At 35.8% G+C, this 27,125-nt stretch overlaps 1 protein-coding gene across 10 annotated transcripts in view; it reads right to left on the bottom strand.

Annotated features, from left to right (window-relative positions):
• Positions 1–27,125, bottom strand: part of L3MBTL3 (L3MBTL histone methyl-lysine binding protein 3) — a 76,309-nt gene that overhangs the window by 26,080 nt on the left and 23,104 nt on the right. For 9 of the 10 annotated variants that reach the window (XM_090135802.1, XM_031610425.2, XM_090135799.1 and 6 more), the window contains 10 exons: positions 26,855–26,966; positions 24,496–24,655; positions 23,371–23,509; positions 21,626–21,710; positions 19,360–19,451; positions 15,092–15,196; positions 13,501–13,636; positions 10,038–10,129; positions 9,383–9,534; positions 1,610–1,686 (listed from right to left, as the gene is read on the bottom strand). In XM_090135802.1, the coding sequence (XP_089991928.1) occupies positions 1,610–1,686; positions 9,383–9,534; positions 10,038–10,129; positions 13,501–13,636; positions 15,092–15,196; positions 19,360–19,451; positions 21,626–21,710; positions 23,371–23,509; positions 24,496–24,655; positions 26,855–26,966 (1,150 nt within the window). Of the gene's footprint in view, positions 1–1,609; positions 1,687–9,382; positions 9,535–10,037; positions 10,130–13,500; positions 13,637–15,091; positions 15,197–19,359; positions 19,452–21,625; positions 21,711–23,370; positions 23,510–24,495; positions 24,656–26,854; positions 26,967–27,125 lie in introns of those variants that run through there. The other variant, XM_090135804.1, reaches the window with a different exon arrangement.

A 27,125-nucleotide genomic window follows, 5' to 3' on the forward strand; every position in this document is an offset into this window, starting at 1 on the left:
CTTAGTACTGCTATAAGCATCCCCCTACTCTATCAATATTTTCTCTTTATTTCTTGCATGGGTGCCTATCTTCCAAACTCAAGTTGTGCTTATGAAACTAATCTACTCCAATTCGCTATGAAACTAACAAATAAGAACAAATAAAATAGTTACTTAAAAAGCAGCCAGCATAAGTCACTGTTTCTAAGAGAAACTTGTATTTCCCAATCACTCCCTCCTGCTTACTGTAACAGAAGTTGTATTTGAGTGATCCTGGGATGATTCAGTCAGAAAACTGATCTAGCTAAAAATTAATACAGGAAGAAAAAACAAAGCATGCAAAATTTTTGTTGTCATGCCTACATCTTCTCAAACCTTACTTAAATCATATAAAGCATTTTGAGACAAAACAGTGTAAGCCCCAGCATACAAATTTTCTGATATGGTTTAGGTTAGAGGTTAGGAAGAAATTCTTCACTCAGAGGGTGGTGAGGCACTGGAACAGTTTCCAAGAGAAGTTGTGGATGCCCCATCCCTAGAGGTGTTGAAGGTCAGACTTGATGAGCTCCTGGGAAGTCTGATCTAAAGGCTGCCAGGGGATTTGGAACTAGATAATCTTTGAGGTCACTTTCAACCCAAGCCATTCTATGATTCTATTTTTTTTTATATCTTCAATTACCAAAGCAATACTATAACAGCTAGACTAACCACTGTCACAATGGCACAGGTGCTTTTCACTCTGTCAGGTTTTTGTACTAGGCTATCAAGTCTTTATATTGGTTTCTAAAGTCATTTATGTCTGAAAGCTCTACAGGCACGAAAGGCATAAGAGATATAACAAGAGATATAAGTTAGATAGCATATTCTTTTAAAACACTATGGTCTGTACTACTTCCCATACAAGCATCTTCTTTTTCTCTTGACAGGGAGGGCATTTAACTAAACCAGATACACACATCAATACTGAAAAATAGGGGTTTCCTTGTATTTACTAGCAATTAGTACATTTCCATTCGTAATGGTTGACTCTCACTTCTTGAGTCCCAAAGAGCCTTAACAAGTTTGACTCCTCGATTACATAAAGTAATTGTCTCATCATGTATATTTAGAATCATAGACTCATAGAATCATTAAGGTGGGAAAAGACCTCTACAATCATCTAGTCCAACCACCAACCCATCCCCACCATGCCCACTAAACTATGTCCCTCAGTACCACATCTATGTTTCTCGAACATCTCCAGAGATGGTGACTCCACCACTTCTCAGAGCAGCCTGTTCCAGTGTCTCACCGCTCCTGATATCCAAACAATTTAGTTCACATGAAGATTATTTTTCTTACGCAGAAAATCTCACACATCTAGAATTTATATTATCAGCACTTTCACAATGTAAGCCTTACAACAAATGAATGTCTTTATTGAAGTAGTATATATGTACATACTTAATAGCTAATGTCTATTGTAACTCTACTCACAATAAATTATGTCCAACAAAAAATAAAAATCAGTAATAGCAATTCTTAGTTACAGAGAAAAAAAATCAGAAGAGGTGACACTAAGCTCACTGTAAGATGTAATTCTGCAGCTGGCTATTACTTATATCTTTCAGATATGTAACATGATACAAACCTGGTGGGGTGATAAGAGTTCTTTTATGTTCTTTACACCACCCAACAGGATGAATATGTGGGCTAGCTGCCTCACACCTGAGAGGAGAAAAAAATAATGCAGTTCTTCAGAGATCTTATTATGCTTAGAAAATAATACATACTATAAAGATTTAACAAATTCTAAATAGCCTGTGATACACTCAACTTATACTTAAAACTGCAAATATAACTGAAGATAGGAATACATTTAACACAGTCTTTGTTGCCACCTATACAAGCATAGGACTTTTGTTAAATTTTAACAATGAGATCAATAAATCAAGTCTAAGTCAGTAGACTTTTACTGAGAAGCTATAATGGTGGACCTGAAAAATTCATATGTAGAGATTCTTGGAAGAAGCATGTTGCTTGGTTGCAAGAATACATTCTTCCATTAGACAGGAGGTTTTTCAATATCAAGACAAACTTTAAACCAAAAGTTAAAAGGCCTTGATTAAAGAACTGAGAGCACCTGGAGGCAGATCAGAAAATCATGCGCAACTCCAACAGATTGTCAACAACAAGCAAAAATACTAGCTTCTAAGGGGCTTGAATGGAGCTATGAACATGTTATTATAGCCCAGCAGAATACAAAAAAAGCACTAGTCTGCACAAAATTGTCAGAAAAAGAAACGAAAAAAGACAGGATTTTAGACCCCAACTTGCCTAAAGAATGCAAGACTAATCAGTGAACCAAGACTGGAAATTGCCCTAAGAAGGCTGCTCAAACACTCTCATTCAGGAGACTAACAACTTCCTATATTTTCTATTATGTGCACCAAATTTTGCAGAAGTGCTATTGCCTATGGTGCACCACAAGAACCACAAAAGTCTAACAGGCAGGGTGAGCTGGAATTGACATGCTGGCATCTTCTGAAAGAAAGAGAGGTCAATCTCATTCTATTCATTTGTTTGGGCAAATAATGCTTAGAAGAAAGCTACCAAGTTGGCTACTAAGTTGTGTAAGCAGTGGAAAACAACAACAAATGAACTGTAAAAACATAATCAGCAGATGAGAGAAAAATCATTTTAATATTCAGTATTAATAATCTATAAAAATATTATTGTGTACTTGTTACATATTTTATATACAACATATAATGTATATAGGGTGTATATAATATAGCGCATATCCTATGTAATATAACACTTATATTATTTCTTAGTATTACTAGGAAAGGCAAAAAGTGAGACTGATCTACAGGAAAAAAAAAAGCCATTAGATTCTGCTATGAAACATCCACCATCTCTATGTCTGCAGCAAAATCAGAGATTGTTTTTTCAGTTTGCTAAATAATCAGCAGTGTTTTTTTATGAAGCAGACAGTATTCAAGTATTCAAGATGACCACCTTGTATGCTTGTCTATGAAAGTTAAAATAGTTAAAGCCTTCGTTTCCCATTTCCCAAAGGCAGGATCAAGAAATCAAGCGTAAGCAGACTAGATAGGAACATCATCTCTCCCTTCTATCTGAAGGGATGCTGCTTTCCAAACACTCTGCAAATATTTACTGGAAGAAGCCATGCAGAGAGCATCCATGCATGAAGGCATCTTACTTTGTACACAACAGTCTTTGCATAAAATACTGAATCAGTCATTGTGATCCAGTTTCTATTTAATCCTTCTCTGAAGTCAATGTTTCAAACTATAGGCTGAAGATTAACTTCTATTCTTGCCTTTTCCCTCCAGACAAGGAGTTACTAATACAAAATACCTGAACAGAGTTCCCCCCCACTGTTGTAACAGAACCGCTATCCATTATCTACTTGGAAAGCATTAGCATGCTGAAAGCTCATACACTATTATCTCCCTTTGTTCGCAGTACTAATTTACATCATAAAAACGCCACAGGTTGATAATATGTAATATCTAAGGCAGTGCAAAGAACTGAAAAAAAAGTTGAAGGTAAATTAGCAGGAACCCTAACATCCTAATGTACTGGTCAAAATGCTAATTCTGCAGACCTTGAACACAAGTGTGTTTTAAAGATTGTAGGAGACATAGAATAGAAAAGATTGCAGAATGAGCCCTGAGTTACTAAAATTCAGTATTGACGTATTTCAACAACTGAAATACAAGATGAATGTCTCAAAACCATTTTATCACAATAAGCACTCCTCTAGCCTTGTACCTAAAAGGAATATACCAATGCTGAAAAATATTAGACAACCTACTACAATTATCTTGTGTGTTTATATTTAAAAGAGTTGTGCTCTTATTTCTTGGTAATAATGCCAAATAAATCCCTTTCTAGTGGATAAAACCTGCTTTCAGTAGATTCTGGAATGGCTCTGACAATAGGCGAGAATTCAGCTCACATCAGGAGCACCAACCTTTTGCCCTATGCAATATATAAAGCTATATTGTACATACATAAGTATTTATAGTATCACACCAAGTACTTGCTAGATAACCAAAATCACTATTAACAAAAGGAATGAATATGACTTTAATAATAATTCTGCATTGATGAAACTCAGTACTCCAACTCCCCAAAGAAACTAGAGAAAAGGTGAATGCCTCACTCTGTCTCCTTCTTCCTGTCTCTTTACAGTAACTGTGAAGAGAGGCTAGAAGTATGGGAGGCAGCATTCCTCTCTTCTATCCTTCTCAAAAGAAGGGTATTACATAGAAGTCTTTACACAGACAAGACTTCCTTTCACATGGAAAGGACACACTCTTAGTACTTCCTGAAATATTTTGTAGTAAAGTCCAGAAATTACTTTCAAAATTGACCTGAGTAAATTTGGGATCAAGACCCATGCTCATGAGCCACTATGGTCTGATCAATGTTTGCTTACAGTAATGGGCTAAATGTGTAAAAACTCTTGTCAGGACAGATTTCCTGAAAGAATTACTTCTGTTTTGCTTTTGCAAGCACACAATTTGAACATGTTTATAGAATTCTGAATAGTAAATGCCACTTAACACATTTCTCACTTTGAAGAAAGTCTGTCACAATGGATGATGCACTACTGGAAGATGCTCTGACACTGCAGCAATGAGAGTTTATGTGGAATGCATAGCAATGAATGCTTGACAGAACAGCACTGTAAAACAGCATTATAAAACATTTGCAACATTTTGGTTTGCTTTACAAGAAAACCTGGTCATTTCAAACGAGCCTGTAAGAGGCTTCTGTAATCACAATAGCCTCATGAAAAAAACAACAGCACTGTTCCAGCAAAACCAGGTCACACAGTCCATCTTTGCACAGTGATTTTACACAGCCTTTCAGCTTCTAACAGTCCATTTAACAATAAAAACTGGAGCTCAGTAATAATAACACACAACTTAAAGCAAAACTATTATGCGTAAATGTGTTATTTCATGCACACATGTACCCAGTTTGGAAGAACAACTACAGCCTATCAGCCTAAGTCCAAGATGCGTCAGCTGGAATGCCAAAGGCTATGCTGACTTTTCACAATCAATTTGCGGCATCCCACAGCTTTTTCTCTCATTCACTCCCAAACAGATCGCAGAACACCCAGCTCACACGCCTCATAAATCACAATGATCCATGAATTGCAAAGATGCTCACTAAGCCCACTGTGAGCAGGAACTGCGGAATTTTGTACCTCCACACCTACCTATGTCTGGACTGCAACAGAACGCTACTGGTTTCTAATAGGCAGGCTCCATTCACAGAGAAAGGTTGTAATGTTCACACAATTTAATATCACTCACAATCCATTCTTTGACTCTTTAGAAAGAATGTAGACAGGAAAGGACAACTATTGTTTGTACTGGAAACTGAAGCTAATCCAGGCAGCTGAAGTGGAGCAAAAAGCAGCAGAGAGACAGCTGAACCACATGGATGGACAGAACAGCCAGCAGCTCTGCTAACTTATGAACAGCTTAATGACATCCTGCAAAGGATGTCAATGCAAAAAAGAGCTACGTGATGTAAAAGGTCAGAAAGAAGTTCCACTGTTCACAGCTTCCCACAGTAAAAAAAGTTGAGGGCAGCTGGGAATGTGAGCCCTGGCAAGTGCAGCACTCTACAGGAAAGGAACATGCCTGCAGCTAAACGACTGCTAGCTCACAGCAGGAGAGGAGTCCGAATGGCAGGCACGGCTATGGAAACAGAATTAGTTCTTTTCTATTGCTAAAATCAGCTGTCCTGTTAATTTTTCCCCCAGATCCATTTCATATAAACAGTTCGTTCAATTCAGATCAAGACAGACAGATGATAATGCTGGTTGTTAGAAAAAAAGAATATTCAGTACTTAGGAAAATGCTCCCAAAATGAGTCTGCACCTGAAGATTTGAAGATTTTTTATTTACTCATTTGCTTTTTTTCTTTAAATTAAATTGTAAATATTATATTCAATTTCTGTTTTGAGGCAATTTTTGTTTTTCACTTTTGGGGAAACAAACCTTTTGGTATTTTGAATTTCACTTCATTAAATTTAGATACAATCTGCAGTGAAAACATTAGCTATCCCAGAACACTCATACATACATGCATTATATTCAGAAATAATATTAAGCCCTCAGGAATGCTGCTAATACAACTTCTCGACTGTGACATGTCAGTGCATTTAACTATGTGCAAAAAAAAAAAAAAAAAAGAAAAAAGAAAAAAGAAAAAAAAAAGAAAAAAAAAGAAAAAAAAGCCAGAAAAAAAGAAAAAGAAAGGAAAAAAAGAAAGAAAAACATAGAAATCGTCCTGCAGCCCCATCTAGTGAATAAATGAGTACACTTCATCGTTAACAAGAAGGTATTATTTTAGGTTATGACCTCCCAAAATGTGACTCATAAGGTATGTATCCAGAGGTAGCCCAGCAAGTCACATTGCCATATTTTGTACTGATTATCTGATGATAAGACAGACACACGGTGATTTGCAGAACATTTTACAGCTTTAGATTCATGCATTAGTCTATTATCCATTCAGGTAGTTAAAAGCATGTACTGTGACCCTCAGTTCTTTAAGACTGTTTTATCCTTCTTTCGACGTATTATAATTACTTCAAAAAGATCATTCCTTTCAACAAAAGAGTGCAGCAAAACTTATTATCTCAAAAAAAGAAACAACTGGACCATAATTTTTAAAGACTTTGCTATTAGCAAAGTAGCAGATGCTGGTGGAGAGCTGAACTGGCCACTTATTTTGTACCACACAAAAATCCAGACTGTATCTGTCTCCAGTCTTACCTGTGTATCACACAGATAAGGCAAAGATTCAGATAATCAAAACTGATTTACCTTCACAAGGAGCATTAGAAATTGCTTTTCAATGCAGGGTGGACAGGAGCAGAACAGTGAGTGAGGCACATTTTCCCACACCCTCGGCAAGCTGATCCCAAAATTTGATGTAGCACCTTTTCTGCAGGGGATACTCAGACCAAGCAGTGGATTAGGGCAGTCAGAACCTTCTAACCCAGTGAGGCTAGGCTGCAGTGCACTCAGCACTACCACCACACAATCTCTCCTGAGGGCAAGCAGTAACAAGCTAGCACAACTTCTGCTAAAGCTCTGAGTGCTTCAGTTTTTGCTAGAAAAAAAATTAGGAAGCTCAGGCTCTGGAAATCTGCGTGTACAAAGAGCAGATATAAGAGAATGGAGAATTGAAAGCCAGATTGGATCTACAGTTAATTCATGGAGATACCAAAAGACCACTTCCAGAGTTATTCCAACCTTAAAAGCAATTGGAAATTCCATTCCAATGGAACGTCTTTGGCTCTCAAAGAAGTATCATTTGTTTCAGCAAAAACTACAGGATAGATGGAAAGGACTGGAAGACTTGTGGAACAGAGAACAAAATCCTCCATCATGAATGCCCATTTTGTTCACTTTTCTTCCCTCTAAAAGACACTGCCAGAGGGCTATTTAATGGGATTTATAATACACTGAAAATATCACCACTATGCATTAAAGAGTGTTAGCAATGACTAGTTCTAGCTAGGGTATTTTTTTGCAACCATTCATGAATTTCCTTACACTCCAGAAAAGTTAGGAAAACCACCTTCAGGTTGAAAACTTGGAAGCCTAAAATGCTTAGGCCATGGTTGTTGTTTCATATTTATTTCATGAAGTCCAATAAAATTAGTCAGCTGTATCTCACTCTTTCAAGAAGACAAAAGACTTTTTATAATTAATGAAAAAGTTCAATTTGCCTAATCTAAATGAAAGACGGAGCTTGTCTGAATATAACCCAAAAAATAAAGTTGTTTGAAAATCCTCAACTACATATACAACATACACCATTTTTCCTTACTGAAACCATTGTAATTCTGAGATTTAAACTTACATACAGAACTAGGGAAATTGCAAGGCCTTCACTCTGGGTAATCCCAACAGAACTTTTCATTTTTTGTTAAGACACTGATAGATGAGAATTTTATGCACTCAAGATTCTTTAAGGCCCCTCTAAATCTGGTATCGAAATTAAAAAGATAAATGAGGTGCATTTTCATGTTCTCTTTTGGTCAGACATTCCATCACTATTTTCATTCACTATTCTTTTCTATTTTCTCTCCTTCCTCCTCTATTCACTTCTGTTCTCAATTACAACAGTGCAGAAAGGGAGGCCTGTTGACTTGACAACATTACTATGCTTGAAATTCAGTGTGTATGTCTGCTATACATAGTGCAATGCTTTGGAGAGGCACCTGTGCCATCTCTGAACAAACTGCAGGTTATATTACATTGTCTTCACCTGTCATAAAAGCCTTACCTAAATGCTGTTTTCATTATTAATTAATGGCATAACTGTTATTTATGAGCATGTACATACCAGGAATTCAGAATATATTTTACCACTTTCCAGTCTCCAGCTACTTTGTAGAGGAAATGTAGGCTTTGTGTTATTTTGTCATGAAATTAATCACTAATCTTTCCACTCTTTGAGTAATATGGCCTATCATCTTGTCACTCAGTTCTTCCCTGAAATGCCTGCTCACTGCTGATTCAATAAATTAATTCTCCTACAGGTTATTTGTCAGAAATTAATTCTCCTACAGCTTATTTGTCAGATAGCCCATACAATTATTATTTCAAGTTACTCGCAAAGTTTTGAAGTTCTTCACATCATTCTTAATGACACAGTGCCCAAGCAGTCATCAAATACAGAAGAAAGCTTTCTTCACTTATTTTTACTCAGCTATAGAATTCAATTACCACTGCAGAAGCACGATGCAGCCTTACAATGACCTACCTGTTCTGTACTAATTCACTCTTAAAAGAATGTAGGATACACTACTTTGCTCTAAATGATCTACTACAAGAATATGCAATTGTAAATAAAAACCTGTGCTGTAACAGCCAAAATCTGAATTTCTTTGGAGATCTTCATGCTTATGTCTTTGCTGCTTGCACTGACTTTTCACAAAGCCCCTCCATTGTACAACATAAACAGGTCATCTCTGATACAGGGAAGGACATTAGGATCCCAATTTACAGAGAATCATAGAATATATAAGAATAAAACGAGCTTTTGCTACCATCCTGATACATTACAGAAAACAGCTGAAGTTCAGGCTGAACAACATGGTGGATCACGAGTCTCATGAAAAGATACGGTCTTACTTTCTACTTACAACTATATGTAGACCTAATTCTAAGTCCAGTCACATTATGATGATGCACATTCCTCACTAAAAATATTAACCCCAATATGTAATTGAAATGTGAAATCAGATCACAGCTCTAGATGTAGCAGCACATACAAACAGTCAGCACAGTCTCTGAAAATTTTTCATGTGTAACCCAATAAGGGAAATTTGAGTCTATCAAAAACATCATACCAGTAGTCGTAACTCTCATCCCAGTTGTCAAAATGAACCAGAAAACGATTGTCCACCATGTCTGTTACCGTAGCAACACAAACGAATGTAGGGTTCTTTTTGTCTACGGCTTCCAGCTTCATCCCTACTCGAAATCCCGATGGAATCACTGTCTATATAGAGAAAGACATTTAATTAAAGATAAATACTGTAAATCCAGAAATCTCCCCACTGTTCACAATCAATATATTCATGTCATTTCTAAGTTTCCCAAATAGCTGCTCCAACAGAGTGGCACCAGCCTAATTAGTTGACATGAGAGATGCTCAAACACAAAGAGACTCACGGTTTATAAAATAAAAAAGAAGTATTGAACACGATGCTAAAATTAAATATATCAGTTTCAACTCTGTCTTGTGTGCTCTCTCTGAAAGACAGTGCTCGTTCCACAACGTTGTGATGTGAGACGCAGGAACAACAAACTGTTAGGATTCATTTAATATACAGTTCTTGAATGTATCAGGTATTTAAACAGATTAATAAAAGAAATTACAAGATGAGAATTGCAGAGATGAACTGAAGTGAAGCCTGCCACCACTGAAATGCGCAGTAAGTCTAACACATATGTGAGCACACTAACTACTTTCCACACTACCAGTAACAAATGAATACTTACTGCATTCTGGTTTTCAAACAGAGACTTAGGAGCAGCTTGAGCCTTACACGCCTTTAGATATGAAGGCCAGCTGAATTCTTCTTCTTTATATCCTAATAAGCACCATAAAAGAATGGCAAAAATAAGACAGGCATGAGACACAAGGTGAACGCAGTTGATTTGATCTTCATTGTTGAAATTATTTTTTCCACCCAGTTGTAAAATTCTTCATAGAATTTCAAAACTGAAGACCTTATCCACTGCTAATTATTTATTCTCATTTCATATAGACTACATAAGAAAAAATATTTCAAAACTATTAATTTTACCCTAATATGAACTCAATGAATCTCTGAAGGATCACTATGTTGGATTATTAGAAATTGAAGCTGGACACACTGTAGCTTACAGAATTCAAAAGAAAGTTGATTAAGCTCTTCCATTTATTGGTATTACAAGGAGGAATCATGTTGTTTGTTTAGGGCAGGAAGATCATCCTTACAAAAATGTCAAGATTTCTTTACACTGTCTGAACAAAGTACTGCTGAACATTATTAGTTTCCTGTAGTTTGCTAGGACTGACATTTAAACTGTTCCTAATTCTCATTTAGAAGAGTAGCCATATAAATGATGTGCTAGGCATCAACTCATGAGACTTCAGCTCAGTTTCAGTTTCACCTTCAAAGTAATGCAGGGAGCACCTCTTACAAAACTACTGTTCTGTTCCTGATCTCTGGCCTCTGATCCTGATCTCTGTCCTGATCACCTGACACAAAGGTCCTCAATGTAAAGAACATTTAGGGGAAAGCTGCAATAAGGCAGTTTGATATTATAATTTCTCTGACTTCCAACAAAACTCTCCAAGCAGCACATGCTACAAGCCACCCCTCTTTCTGCAAGAATGCCACATCTCACCACCTCTCTTTTCTCTGCCCCACAGCTACCCCCAGTTTTAATGAACTGACTGACACTCAAAACAGATAAGCCCAGAGCAAGTGCTCTCTTGTGATTTTTAGTGTGTGTCTTTGATTTCAGAACCAACAAAGGCTCTGAAGACCCAAAAGCTCAGACTAACAAAAGAAACTTCCACACTTCCTATGGACTTTACCTTACTTTACCACTGATTCAGCAAGATCACAAGTGGCTCTAAAACAACTCCTTAGGATATATCAAAACAGCTGTTTATATCGTCAATGCCACAGATTCCCATATGGACTCATAGGGTAAACTGTCCCTTACATGCATTTTCCATATTTTTATTCTATGCACTTAGAAAGAAATCTAAAATTCTGTTGATAATTTGCATCTTCTAATATTTTCTTAGAGAAAAAGTAAAATAATTCATAATATATTAAACTGCATAAATTGGTCATGTTGAATTGTTTAGATATTTAATCACTAAAGCAATGATAAAGAGCTGTAAGCACATAGTGCTTTCTTCCTTTATTCATCTGTTGAATATGTTTTAGGGACACTTATTTTAATTCATATGTTATAATCCAGTAAAACACCATCAATTCTGGTAAGTGATTTTCTTATCTACTGAAATATGTGAAATGTGTCACCTCTTGACTATTTCAAGTGCTGCTCAAATATGTCACAGAGTATAATAGCTCTGTTTAACCTTCTGAGAATCCCATATTTTCAAAGGCATCACAGATGTCCTTCTGCTGCAAAACTAAAAAAATATCTGTAACTGATGAACACCCAGTTCTCTTCCATCTCCTTCCAAAGTATGACTCTACAATACCACTTGTTCTTTTCCATTTGTTTTCCATTCCACATGCAAGCTAAGATTGCATTACAACAACAAAGAAGTCTTAAAAGTATGAGAGCAGGTTTCAGCAATCAAACCTCATAAATAGTTGTAGAGTTTACTGCTGAGATGAAGCAAAGTAGCTAAGCCACATATAGGGCAGAATATTTTGCTGGTCTCTGATAAAATACCAGAGAACGATCTTGTTATTCAAAAGTTAAGATGTTCTCGAGGGTAGTAGGATTACATAGCTGTGCAGGGTGACAAACAGATTCCTGACAAGTACCTCCACATTTCTCCCGGGGTATCTTTCTCAGCTCCTCTGATAGGCTCCATGACTTTCCTAAGTAAAAGAGCTACACTGGTTCAATGTGGTGAAAAAATAAACTAAACACAATCTCACCGAAGTAAGACTAGAAAATGAAGAAATTTCATTAAAGTGACTTGGAAGAAGACTTTCCTCCAATACCAACAATTCGTGATTAACAGATTATGCTTTCTAAATGAGGCATTTAAGATGAAAAAGATGTCAAATTTTCACCACAAAAATAAAACGTACAAAGTTTGCATTAGTAACATCAATAACTCTAGAACTCATTTGTTACATATTACTCTACTGGAAGTCAACTTCCTGAGAAAAAACATGATTTGTGTTCAAGAAATCACTGTTTTTACACAGCCAGTTATGCAGAACAAGGCACGTACGAAAGTGGCAGCATGGAGCAGTCTTGCCCTGAAGCCAATGAGCAGCTTGTGAAGAGTTCAGAAGAGCTGTAGCCCATGTTCCTTCATATTCCTACAAGGCTCAGATAAAGAAATGCCACCTTCTCCTCATTGGCAGGCCCTCAGCCCATACCGTTTTGGTGGTTTAATTTTACTTTCTGCATCTGAGCACTTGCATCCACAGTTTTTTAATACTTCATAATGTACATCTTTTTCTCTATATTCATCATTTTGCAAATGTTCTAGGGCCTATTACCCTATTCTCTCTATTTCAAAACACCCCATTAATTTATCTCATTCTCCTGCACTCAGGGCTTGCTTCCTTTCTCTACACACACTCTCTTCCCTCCCCAGAAAGGAGTCTGTTAGTTCTTTTGTGATAGTACTGTTTTATAGAGACACACTCCAAAACAAAATGAAATAGTTACATAACCTGAAATGAAATAATTAAACAAGCAAATTCAAAATATTTCAACACACTTGTGCCATTTACTTAAACTACATGTAGATTACATTTTCAGGTTGTAAAATTTTTTCTCACTCTCAATCTCTTCATTCCTATTTTTGTATCTATTAAAAGCCTATTCTTTAAGGCAAAAGCACTATCTTTATTAGTCTACAACAATGTATGTGCACAGTTAATACGTAATAATGAAAATGTCCTGAGACTTTCTGCTAAAAGATTCTCACTTGCCAAGCTTGCTGCTTGTTTACTTACAAAAATAATTCATTTGGGGTCTACATTTGTTGCTTAACTTTCTCTCCTAATGCCTTATGCACTACTTCTCTGGTTCATTTTGTTCCTGGCTTTCTATAAATTTCCACCAAATTAAAAAGGCAAGATTTCAATCTAAAGATTTTAGCAAGACTTAATACACGGTTTAATTTGATACGTTCAAATATTCTGACTAAAAGAACAAAAACATTTCTGCCAAAAACTTTTTTACAACATTACAAAGATAGTCTCAATCTGAGAAAATGCATTCAATTCAAACTAAAGAATACCTTTTGGTGGATGAAGCTTGTGACCTGTTTTTTCACACCATCCAACAGGATGAATGTCTGAAGAATCAGCATTCACCCAGAAGTCGTAACAGTCTGGGTATCCATCAAAGTGGAGTCGTATTCTGTAGCCACAAACCTAAAAGCAAGAATATAGAGCATATAATACTTGGGATTTAAGATCCTCACCCTATGCATAACAGCTTATGTTCAGCATTATGCATACTAACAGTGTGTTTTTAGTCAGCCTTTTATCTCTGCTCACGCTAGAACTGGATAACTTAGTAAAAAAGAAAATGTGATAAAGAAGTAAAGGTATTCTCAATCTGAGTGCTGCATCTTCTGGTAATTAGCATTAACTAAGAGCTATATACCGCTATTACTGTTTAAAAATTTAAAATTATTCCAGCCCAACATCAGAATAAAACAGAAATCCCATAAAAGACTATGGATATGCATCTGATACAGTCAACAGAGCAGTGAAGATAATGATGCTTTGAAGCTATCCTGATTCACCAGTTTGAGAGAAAATACTGCTAGAATTCCAAAAATGACTATATTAAACATGATCTCCAGAACTGTCATTAAAGATGAAAAGTCAACTCTGAGAGATGCCCCAGAGCATCACTGTTCCATAATGTAATAAGATAATAATTGAACAAGTGAAAAATAGGAGACTTTCTTTCTTCCAGACTAAAGTTATCCACATCTTCCTGAGTGCCAAATACCATAACTTTTCCTGCTGTCATCAGTGAAATTCTTTTAACATCATAGTCACCCTATTATATTTTTAATTTACACTTTCATTTTGTCACCTCAGAATTACACAGGATTTATGTTACCTCAGAATTTATGACAGGTCATTCTGCCATAAAAAAATGACCTGTCACTTACTGATAAGTATCCAGTACACAGGCAATACTTATCTACTGACATACAGCATCCACAAGAAAGTAGAAGAAATCTACAGAAACGGAATATGACCATGGGTCATTCAGAAGTGGGAATGAAAAAACCTAAGTTATTAAAATATAAACAATGAAATTACAGCTGTTTACCACCGATACAGAGCAGAGTATCTACCTATTTCTGTTTCCCCATTTTACTATACAGAACAACTCCTCTCCAAAAAATGAACTTTAGTAAAACTGTAAAAATTAATGTACATTTAATAGACACAAAAATTGTAATTGAGAAATAGGTTCTCATCTATGTTTTTAAAAGCAAAGAAACTTCTCATGAAAAATATTACCATAAGACATCAAAAGATGAAAAGCATTTATACTGTATACTAACTTGTACAGGTTGTAAGTACAGTCAATTTCTGAGTCACTATACCTGAAAAAAAAATTGTAGCACGATTGCAATGAAAAAAAAACAAAAAACCAAAAAAAAAAACCCAAAAAAACAACCCTAAATATTTTTATCAGTGAATGCACCAACTAAAATACTAATAAACTTCTATAAAATCACTAAGAATAAGTTGTGAAACTTCACATTTTTCTACTTCCAGCAGCTACTCATCCAGTGGAGTTTCTTCTGTGACTACGCACTATGGTTGCTCTTAGCAAACTAACACTTGCCAGGAGATTACCTCAGCTACAGTGAGAACACAATAGATTGACTGGTGCTCAGGATCCACACCCTCCAGCTTCATCCCTATTTTGAATCCATTTTTGTTGTATGGGAAGGATTGATACTGAAATGGAAAAGAACAGTTTCAATACTTCTGAAAGAGTACCTAAGAAAAGCAGAATATCTTTACAAGGAAAACAGCAGTGATTATTTATTACTTGTGTTTCTGAAGGAATTAATACATTATTTTAAAGTAAGTTTTTCGTGTTTAAAAACATAGCTGAGGAAAAGAGAAATTGAAAAACACAGTGATATTAGAATGACGCAAAACTTTTGAGTATTTAGGAAATCTATAAGGAATTAGAAGAAGTTACCCAATGAGAGAACAAAGTTAGCCCCCAGCTTTTTTCAATAACTGCCTATAAAATATTCTAACAATGAAATTATTTATTTTTCTGCCTGTGCAGTGACACTTTCACAACTTTCTGGTGGTAAGCATTTCCATAATAATCACAACAATGATACTCTACATTGCCTTTTTCTCCATCTCAGACCAACAAAGATGAACTGTAAAGCAGAAATACAAAGTATCCTTTCTATACAAGGATCGCCTCTTTAACACCATTTTCTCATTTAGGTGTTGAATCTAGATATCCTCATTTTCTGTGAAGATTTTTGCATTAGTGGAACATTATTACTCTTTCAGAGGCCTACAGGAAAGCTAGGGAAGGACTTCTTAGAAGGGCATGTAGTGCCAGGATGAAGAGAAATAGCTATAAACAGGAAGAGGGTAGATTTAGACTAGACATTAGGAAGAAATCCTTTACTGTGAGGGTGTGAGACACTGGAACAGGTTGTTCAGAGAGGTTGTGGATGCTCCCTCCCTGAAAGCACTCAAGGCCAGGCTGGATGGGGCTGTGAGCAACCTGGTCTAGAGGGAGGTGTCGCTGCCTATAACCAGGGCAGCTGGAACTAGATGATCTTAAAGGTCCCTTCCAATGCAAACCATTCTATGATTCTTATATCACATCACAATGAATCCAGAAAAACATACTAGGAAAAAAAAAAAGTGAAATGAATATTTTCAACAGGAAGGTGTTGGCTTCCCTGTATCATGCTCCTTGTTCTTCATTAAAGAAAGGAGCTACAGATATTAAGGTTAAATTTAAGAAAGGAAGGGAGAAAAGAAGAAAATCAGAAAAAAAAGCTGAATAAAATCAGAAAGAGTTTTCTATGAGTTACTAAATCCAGAGTTTTTTATGTCCTAAACAGTTAATGATAAAACACAAGAGAAGTATTACATGTGCTCCGCCTTCTTTTTGTTGCTGTCTTTGATTAGCAAGATACAGGGTATTTTTCTTACCCTAAGAGGCAATGCTTGTTTATAGAAGAGAGTTAGATGCTAAAACTATTTTTGCATGCTTTCATCACAGATTTTCCTTGAACTTAGAATACTAACAAAAAACTTTTATACAAAAAGAACATATGCATTACCAAATGAAAATCAAATACAGTTAACATACAATCCATTCACTCAAAATCTTAAGAAGCAAAAGAAGAAATGTAGAGGAATAAGAAAGTGAATAAAAATACAGAGCACACTTGTGTCAAAATATCCAAAACTCTTCTGGCAAATGAATACAGAGAAACACAAAGAGAGGATCTGTTTTACCTAGCTTATGCTACCTAAAAGTTATACATGCTATCCAGCCATCTACAGTCAATGAAAGGTGAGACCTCTGTAGGTCTCTACACGAAAGGATGAGAATCCTCTCTTTGATGGCTCTGGCTGCAATTCATCTGAATAATATGTCCAGGAGAAAAAAAATACAGTATGAGGCACAGGGGCAGGAATACAGAGTCAAGGGGAAGGTAAATGAAGAACTAGACCAGCTGAAATCAGCCTAAAGGGGCCAGCTAATAGATGAAGAGTCCTAAAAACCAGTTAGATTTTGTAGAGCTCAGTTTGAGAGATCAGAGTGGCTGACTAAAGTACAAGGATTTGAAAAGTTATTTCATCTTAGCAATGCCATGCTTGAGGTTTTTATTCCCTGTGAACATTTAACAAAGTTACACTATGTGTATAATTCTGGATACTTACTCAAGATGAAAGTAAAAACAGTAATTTTTTTTTTTAAATCAATAAACTGAAGTTTTTCAAGCTCATCTTGATATAACAGTCGTGCAGTTCCAACAGACTGCATCACAACAAAATATTTTAATGTAACAATGAAATGCTGGAAATAGCAAGAAATTGAGGAACAGTACCCAAAAAGGTAACAGAGTTTTTGCAAAAGCAGATATGAAGAAAAAAAACAATTAAGACACAGATCTGTTTTTTCCTTCATGGGTATATTATACATTGTAAATTTCAAATTCTACAAACAGTGTGACAAAGATTACACAAATATCACCCAGCTATTTTCTGAAATATGAGACATGAATTATCCACAATGCTTTCCATTGTCAAATTGAAAACTTTTAAGGCAACACACTATTTCTGTTACAGTAAAATAACAAGCAACTTTGAGTAGCCCAATAACTTTAATGCTATTTAACAGATTTCAATTTTGTACATTATGCTTATGTCATACAGCACCGGAGGTAAAGTCTGTAACAAACTTAGTTATCATGCATTTCCTTTATAAGAAACATTTAAAGATACATTATTAAGGAAAGAAAGAAGAACAATGAGTAAATGTAAAAGCAGCTTGCAAATGAAAATTAGAAATGTTTTTCTTTGGTGCAAGAACATAGACAAAACCCAGAAGATTGTGTTAGGGGAACTGGAGATTGAAGAAAAACAAAACTCAACGGTCAGTTAATTTCCTTTTTTCAGAACAATAAGATCTTGTCAGTTGCAGCCTTGAAGTGAGTCTGAGATTTAAGTAACAGGTAGTGGGAAGGCTTCTCCATTATGCTAACCATTTCTAACAAAGAGTACAAAAAATCCTGTTGAATATTACTGCTTCTGAACTGGAAAAAAACACAGTAATTCTCAAAATCCAAACAAGAAACAAGGATTCAAAATTGTTGCTGGGTATGTTTTTGTTTGTTTGTTTTTGTTTTAACACTATTGTTCATGTGGTTTGCTTGTCCCTCTGTAAAATGAAGTAATATTACCTGGCCTCTTCTCATTGGTATTAAGAAGTTTCTCTCTGCTACAGGGTTAAAAGTAGTGTACACTAAATAAAAAGCTGTGTGCTGCAGCAGCGTTTCGTGGAACTTCAGACAGGCAGAGCAACACTTTTGAAATCTACATTTCAGATAGCGACACTACTTACCAGGATTTTTTGGTCAGTTTTTCAACCAGTGAACAGCACAGGGGGACACAACAAATCATGGTCAGGTAACTGTCATTCTTGCACTTAGAAAATTTTGGATTCTCTACACTGCAATATTCTTTACTTTTTTAATCAATTTTGTATCTCAGCAATGTCTAGGAGAACCAATTAAAGATCAGCTGCACACACATGTAAGCTGAAAAGCTAATCTCTGTGCAAGAGAGATTTAATAGTTGGAGTGTAAAGCAAAGAAAAACAAATGGATGCAAGAGACTCCAAGTTAAGGATAGAATTATCAAAAATTATAGATAGAATTATACAGTGCAGAAGTACAGTAGCTGAGAATGTTCGTATGTTTTGCCAGCTTTTGCAAAAGAGAGCAGCACGAAAGCTTTGCTGATTTGCATACAGAGCTCTCATCTGAGCAAGAGACAGCACAAGCAAAACCACTGAAATAGCAAACGACAAAGTCTACCGTAGCAGGCAAAGGACAAGCAAGAGGTGATGGTGTGATATCTAATCAGATGACAGGCAAAATGGGAACAAGGCAAACTAGTATCAGATGTAATAAAAGATATAACTTCAGCAAGAGCTACAAAAAAACAGGTAATATAATCAAAGCAACAAGCTGAAAGACGACCTTTGTACCAGCTTTCTAAGAATGTTTAAAGGGAATGATATGTCACATAAAAATGAGGATACATATCAGATTTTTAGCTTCAGATATTACAAAGAAAGACTAGAACTTGCAGACTTTGGAAAAGCAGCTGTTTTCTATGGTCTCAGCTAACAGCATTTAACTAAAACTACACATTTCTTTGAAAAAGCAGAGAAATATAACTAATTTTACACACTGAATACTTCGATGATTGCTGATGCATTGCCTTAATCACATACATTTATCACTAGAGAAGTGTAACACTTCATTATTTTTATTTCAATTGATTTCCCTAGAAGTTTCCTGATCTTCACTAGTTGATGATCTCAACTTCAGAAGTCATACCTCTTTAAAAAGCTTAGTAGGTACTGCAATAGCCTTTTCTTCCTCTAGATAGGATGCCCAACACCATACTTGCTTCCCTTTAGAGGATACAGCTGTAAAAGATAGAATAAAAAAAGATTTCTCTGTTAATTTCTTAAGAAAATAAAAAAAGAAAAATGTTTATAGCATATCTATCTCAAATCTATGTCTTATTAAATGCATTCATGGTATTTCTTGGGACTTATTTCAAGAAAACAGTAGTTGTGTAGATTTAAGGCACCATGAACGTGCAGGTTTGTACAGAATCATTTCCATCAGTTCCAGTCTTGATTAGTAAGAAGAAAAAGTTCATTCATGTGATGAGAACAATACACATAATCTTGCCTTCTGCCTCTTTTCTCTTATTGCTCCTATAAAAGCATTCAGATGTACAATTTGCAAACACACTTAAGAAGATGAGATCAAATCATACAAAGTAGGTCTATATTTTAAAAAATTTCTTCAGAAAAAGAAAATTCCAATTCAGTAAAGCATTTTCAATTGGATAGAAGTCACGATAGCAGTCAGTTCTTTTTTTAACCTTAGTTGAAGCACTTTATTCTATGACAGTACTCACTATGCAGTTTGATGTTTTTGGGCAGAAAGGCAGTGATTTAACAGTAATTTTTTCAGACCATCAGAACTTTCACCAGTCCTTTTTTTCCAGCCTCATTTTTTTCATTAACATAAAAGAGAAACTAGGTAGTATGTACATTTGCATATACTTGCATATGCATTATTGATTATAGTTCATCTTAAGGAAACAGCAGTGAGCAGCAGGTTTTAGGGCTCCAAAATAAGGCACTAACTGCACTAGCAAAAGCCAGGAACTTCAAAAACAGATGGTTTGTGAGGCTGGCCATGTACACATCTATTTTCATATACCTCCACTCTGCTCTGCTGCTCACTGTCTAAAATGCCTCCTCCATGCACGTAGCTTAGCAATTCAGATCATAAGCTCATGTCAGCAGGAGAATTTCTGATCAACTACAATGTGATCCTGGTCTGATTCTGATTTCAGGCTACTCACAAGAGAAATAAGCCTCTTAAATAATACTCTGGCTAAGTGTTTTTTATTTAAAATGTGAACCATAACAATAGTGATGCCAAACTCTCCCAAAGAAAGACATAATTCAACCAAAATATAACAAAATTCAGAACCACAGTGATCGTTCAATGCTTTTAAAGCATTTTACTTGTGATTAACCCAGTTGTTATCTGGGTTCTTGTTCTGTTATTTAAGAGATGTGTTGCTTGGCAAAATAATACACAGTTATACGCTTGGTTCTGAACACATATTTTCCCTACAAACAAACAAGACAAATCTATACAAATCATTCTGTCAGTGGACAGCAGCATCCAGTCAGCATCAGCTTTGTGCTTGTATCCCAATATACTTGACACAGTCTCTGTTCTGGATACAACTGCAGAAATGGTATTTATATTTCAGGAGTAATTCTAGCTCAGGAAGAGAATCTTCTGTAACTTTTTTACACATTGCATCCTCGATCAGTGTATCATATACCTACTGTGCAGCAGAGCTACTTGGCAACTTCTGGTAATGGCTCCCAGCATACCAAAAGAAACACCCTGGAGAGCAAAGATGTAGCTTTCTGGTGAGTTCTGATTTTCTGAATCTTCCAAAAAGTATCTATCATGTGAACAGCTTGAAAAAACAGTGCTCATTTAAAAAATGTTTTATTATGCCACTTCATGCAGTATATTTCCCTTTGGACTGATTATAGCAATTATTCCTAAACAGTTCCATAAATGTGTCTATTTCCAGCCATACCATAGATACAAAATTGATCCCCCAGGAAAGAAAAGGAAACTTTCACTCCTGCTTAATACATGTCTTTCAACATCTGGGAACAAAATGGGTCTGATTTCCCTTAATATTGGCACTCTTTAGAGGGATGAAAAAAAAAATCTAAATTGTGCATCAGCTACATTTACGCTTACTATATGACTCCATGCTGCCAGGCATATATAAACTGGCTCTTTGTAAAAGGCAATCAATCTCCGAGAGTCATTTTATATCCCCAACATTTCCACTCTGTTCTCAGAGTTCTTCAGTCCTTACAACTTAATTACTACAAATAACACTGACACTGTCTTTTTGCAGATGGGCAAAACTGTATTTAATAGTGGATAAAAATTTGGTGAAGCAATGCTGGCAATCCACAGCAAGAGATGGGTATCACATAAATAAGTGACACTTGAGATTTGGTTTCATAATTTAACTTACTTTGTTTCAAAACTGTTATTTCCCCTTTTCGTTTTCTTCTGGCTCTCTGCGAGACCCTCAAAATTCTGCCTTCAGATTTATCCTCCTAAATAAAAAGAATACAAACGTTAGTTCAGAAGTCTAACAGCTAAGAAACAGACATGCGAGGTTTAACTTTGACTTCATTTAAACGGCTTCCAGATATATCTGTTATCTCTGACAAACCTGTAGATGTCTAATAAAAACAAAGCAAGCAACGGGTGACAAATCACAGCAAACACATTGGAAATGACAGAACACTCCCAGCACCTGGCTCTCAGCCAGCATAGCTTTGTCTATGCCAGGGACAGATCAGTGAGCCTTCAGTAGGACCAACTGAGATAGACATAAATAGCTGTACCTTTGATATGTTCGTGCTTCCAAAATAATGTGAAGGCAAACCTTTTGCATAGCTTTTTCTGCTTTGTTCAAATGTATAATTACTCAAGCAAACATAAAATGGCACTGATCCTTTTTATTTATTTTACTGCTTGTGTAGTAACAAGCTTGTAACAAGTAACAAGTGTTTTCCCCTTCTCCCTCCAAACAGTGCTCCTCTCAGTAATGCCACAGCTATTGAGAGGAAAACAAACATTACGGGAAGCTGCTGCAAATCTTGTTCTCAGATGAAAAATAACTCCAGAAGGAAAAAAACAAAGGTGCCCCAAAGTGCATTACACTGCAGCATAAAACAAACCCAAATCCCAGTCAATTTGTCATTTCTATTTTTACTCCTTCAGGAAATACTTCATATCCAAACAGAGGAGTGAGAAATTTTGCACGTATGGCCTTCAAGGAACAAGACAACGTGTGTGTAAATGTGGAAGCCACCTTGAGGTTGACAGTGGACAACAACTCCTACTGTTAAACCCATCCACTGCTAAAAATAACAAAGCAGATAAGACTCTGTGTGCTGCTTCTTCTGGCGCAGAAAAGTATTTCAAGCACAGATGAAATGTTTCTCCTAAGTTCCAGCATTTAGTTTTAAGTAGCAACTGTCACCACAAGCCAGAGTCTCCAGAACAAGCTAGGGCAATGACAGCAAGAGCCACATGAATTTCCTTGTAGTGAGGAAGTCTTGGAGGTTAGATTACTCATCTCTATAAGTATAATCAGAGCAGGACATGGATACTTTGTTTGCTTTAGTGTGTTTTTATATCTTTAGAATTACTCGTGGAGATTATGGTAATCACCACTAACCATAAGTCAGAACACCAAAATCAAACAATTGGCATATGTCCCTTTCTGAATCAAAGAAAGTCTTGGTAACTGTTGGCTATGCTTTTCCAAGGCAAATTACGTTACAAAAATCAAAAGTATACTCTCCTTAACTGTAACAGAACTTTCTTTGCAAATAAATTACTAGTCTATAATTGTTTACTCATGTGTAAACAAGTAACAGGCATTGGGAAATACATTGTTTTGTTTTTCTATACTACAGTTCTAACAATTCTGGATTGGCATCAGTTTTCCTTTACGTTCCTTTTGTTCTGTTCTTAAAAAAAAAAAGAAAGGAAGGAAGAGGAAAAAAAAGCAGTTTCTAACACTTGTCAACAGTTAGAATGTGCTGAGGAGGCATAATTAAAAGTGAACAAAGTACTTATTGTGTCTTTGATGGAGTAACGAAGTCACTTCTACTTGCACAGTGACACAGCTATTGATATTGCAATATAAGGCAAAATTCCTACTAAAATGTTTGCAGAAATGTGTTTATGATGCATACTAACAGTTTCATCGGGATTCTCTTTCTTCTCCTCATTATCCCTGGACTCTTCTTTGAGAGGTAATTTTGTTTTTCTTTTCCGAATGACTTTGGATTCATCATCCCCATTGCATTCCATGTTGGGCTTTTCCTCCTTTGGTTCTCTATTACAGGAGCAACACAATGATAAAAAAAATATTATTTCATTTCTCATATTCATAACAGAAGTAAAATGTAAGTAAATCTAAAGGTAAAGTGCTTGTAGGTCCTATGGCATTATGAAAAATATGTTCTTAGAAAAACTACTGAAAATTACATCTGTCAAAAAATTAAGCTGAAAGACAAACAATAGAACTGCAAAAGGACAGCTGTCAGCCTGCACTGAACAGGTTTAGCATGTTTTAAATAGTCTTTTCTCACATACCACCAAATCTGGCAAAGAAGCAAACTGTGAAATGTTTAGGACTGCAAGGCAGTTTACAGAAAGGAAAGAAAAGGTAATCATTAAGACTGACAAATCCAATTGGAGAAAGTTGATACATGACTGAACAAATTGCTAAACAAGCAATCAGAATAGAAAATGGCGAAGCAATTAACTAAAAATGGGGGAAATGCACAAAAACATAGATGTTAAAGATTGCTGTAATGCAGAATGCAACACGGAATGGACCCACTAAGTCAAGGCTTCATTTATGATGAGATGAACTGCAGTAGCTCAAAGAAAAGGAACTGAGAAACCACAGTATATTCATGTTTTTACTCACTGTCATCTATAATACAGCTCTTGAACTTAATTACAATTAACTTACCACACCAACCATCTAATTACTGATTATCTTAATTCCAGTGATTATGAAACAGGGTGGGAGTTTGACACTGATTCATACATCCCGTAGACTGTATTGCTGTTTGCATCTGACAGCAGAACACAGCACTCTCTGAGTAAAGAAGACCGCCTTCAACATCAGCATTAGACAAAAAGCAAATGTTTCATAACTCACTGAATTTAAAAACAATGAAAGAACATTATAAACTGCTGGAGACTCACCAAAACATGGCTGCCACACCATTAATGTTTTATCCCACCACTTTTATCTCATGCTGCATTTACGCCAAATTCTTTGTTTCTATGCTTTATAACAGTACCTACTTGTTTTTTACTTGCTGGGCACATTTTTGGCTGCAAAATTTCCCTTCAGGAACAAATTCTTCTACAGTACCATAGTGGTAACAGTTTTCACAGAAAACAAGTCCATCCATTTTTGCAGTTTCCTTCAACTTTGTGGAGATCCCTGTCTTTTCTGAAAAGGCTGCACAATGAAAAAATAAATTCACTTAGGTAGAGGTGATACATTTCCAATGATGTTTAGCAAGCCTTGTAAGCAAACAAAAAACTGAAGTCATGCCACTTTTGTTAGAATGAAGAACAGAAAACTGATGTCTGTATGGGGTTTATTCCCAATAAGTTTTCATATTAAAACACCAGAAGGAATCTACTGATTTCATTCTCCTGGCATCACTGGCACACTGACACTGCTTGAAGTTGCTGCTCATGGAAAGAGTGAATTTTGTGATAGGAACTGTGCTGACTATGTAGAGAGTTGCTGTTGCAGAGTTCATCACCTCATGTTGCACTGACATGACTCATTTTTGACATGTAGGGTCATCTGGGGAGAAGTTATCTTTTAATAGTTTATACCTTACTTATGGAAATAAATCACTAACTGCATTTCAGTCTTCTACTGTAGCAGCTACTGCTCAACAACCTCGAGGTCTACCAAAAGTGAAAAACAAACAAACAAACAACTAATTTGTAGCAAATAGATTTTAAAACAGTATGTTAGTAATTTATCCTAAGCTATGACTTCCTCTCGGGAGACTGTAGCCTAGGGGAGTTTGCTGTTACTTTTGCTCACAGTCAAGTATTCAGCACTGAAGTTCTCCAGTTCCTAAAGCAGGCTGTTCACTTTGTACTCCCGAAAGGTAAATTCCAAGTCACTATTTCTTTTGTTTGAACACCAAAAACTGTCTTTAAAAATTGAGTCAAATGAACTCTTGTGTGCAGACTGTCTCCACTCAAATAGTATATTATTTATGTGATATATTTACTCTCCAGAGTCATTAGCAGTCCAAATCAACCATTTCCTCACATAACTGAAAATTTTAGCAGTATTATATCTTTGGGGAACAACGAATTAATCAAAGACTGTGCAAGATATCTGTGATGATTGCTTAAGATGTTTATGTGCCCAAAAACACACTTGAATTCAGTAGCAAGATTTTTCAGGCTTATTGGACAGTAGGGGATGAAGATATGTTCTATTGTAGGCAACTGTAATCTCTCAGTCTTCTCAAGAGAGAATCTGCTGCACTACTACACTATTATGTCACTGTCACTCTCATCACACATCTGAATCTTGAATATTTTAAAAGTACTGACTTGGAAACCTATAGACCAAAAGTAGTAATGTGAAGATTCAGACCTTCTTGCTGAGGTCCAAGCTACTTTCCCATTGATATAAATGTTTCAGTTATTTATAGAAGTCACATGATGATGGGGCAACAGCAGAAGAATACTTTCATTGATTTTGCTTATTCTGTTTTGTGAAAGGCTACTGATGATTATTAAAACAGAATTTCAAATTCCGTTTCTCAACTTGCAGAATGCATATTCAAAAAGAAAATTGATAAAATATAATATAGAAAAAGAAGGAAAAAAAAAAAAAAGTAGTTGTAAGCAACCACAAAAACAGCTGTGATATTCTTTCATGCTGCTCCATCATTGTATCAAAATTTTCAGAATTGTGGACCATGTAAACCAACTTCCCCTGGACATTAGAAACGTTTTCTCACATCAATACTTTATTAAAAGGACACACTGTATCTTGTTTTGCACCTTGTTATGTAGACAGACACTACAAAACTATTAGAATGTCACCACTCATGATAAATGTAAATGGTTATTACATGCTAATTTTAATGTTGTGATAAAGTATAGTCAGCAGAAGCAAGGAAAAAGTGCAGAGACATAAACTGAGCTTGGTGGTAGTAGTTGAGTAGCAACTAATGTTACACAAAGGCTGTTTACAGACAGAAATGAACACTGTAGGAGGTCAGGTAGGTCTGTGAGCAGTCTGGAGAACTAGCTTAATAAAAATAACAGCAAAAAAAATCTGAACAATTTAGAGTAAGAAGTTGACTACTTTTGAAATTAAACACAAAAATACTAATTCTAAACTTAAAAAAAAAAAAATATTGTAAGAGAAAACTGTGGCCATAATTCAACTTCAGATGTTTAACAATGGAATTATTTCCTTTTACCTTAAAATACATTTACTTCATAATTATCAGCATCCAATGAAACAGGTAGGATCATCAGAGATACTTGTTGCATTAAGCAAATAAGTTTTTCATTTTCATTTTAATTTGGGGGGCAATCTTGTAGAAAAACTGGTACATTATATAAACTACAGTCTACAACAGAAAACTTCAGTGACTTCTTATCTGACCTTCTTGAGCAGTTGGAACCATCCAGGTGGTGGTAGCCATGGCTTTTTTAACACTTTCCATCTCATTTTCATCTGTAATCACCTCCAGGGCTCCAAATTCATTCACTCTAAACTGGTAGAAACAAAACAAGTGGCATTAAGTGCAGCAAAAATTTACTAGCACTTTCTTACATCATCATCACCATATTACCCAATTTCTAAGTGTTTCTGCTTATCCCCCTGTAAACAAGCATTGTTTCTGAAAAGCAAAACACAAACTCATTTTGTTATC

Source organism: Phasianus colchicus, chromosome 2, assembly GCF_987193195.1.
Source record: "Phasianus colchicus chromosome 2, bPhaCol1.hap1.1, whole genome shotgun sequence".
In the NCBI taxonomy this organism is placed as follows: domain Eukaryota; kingdom Metazoa; phylum Chordata; class Aves; order Galliformes; family Phasianidae; genus Phasianus; species Phasianus colchicus.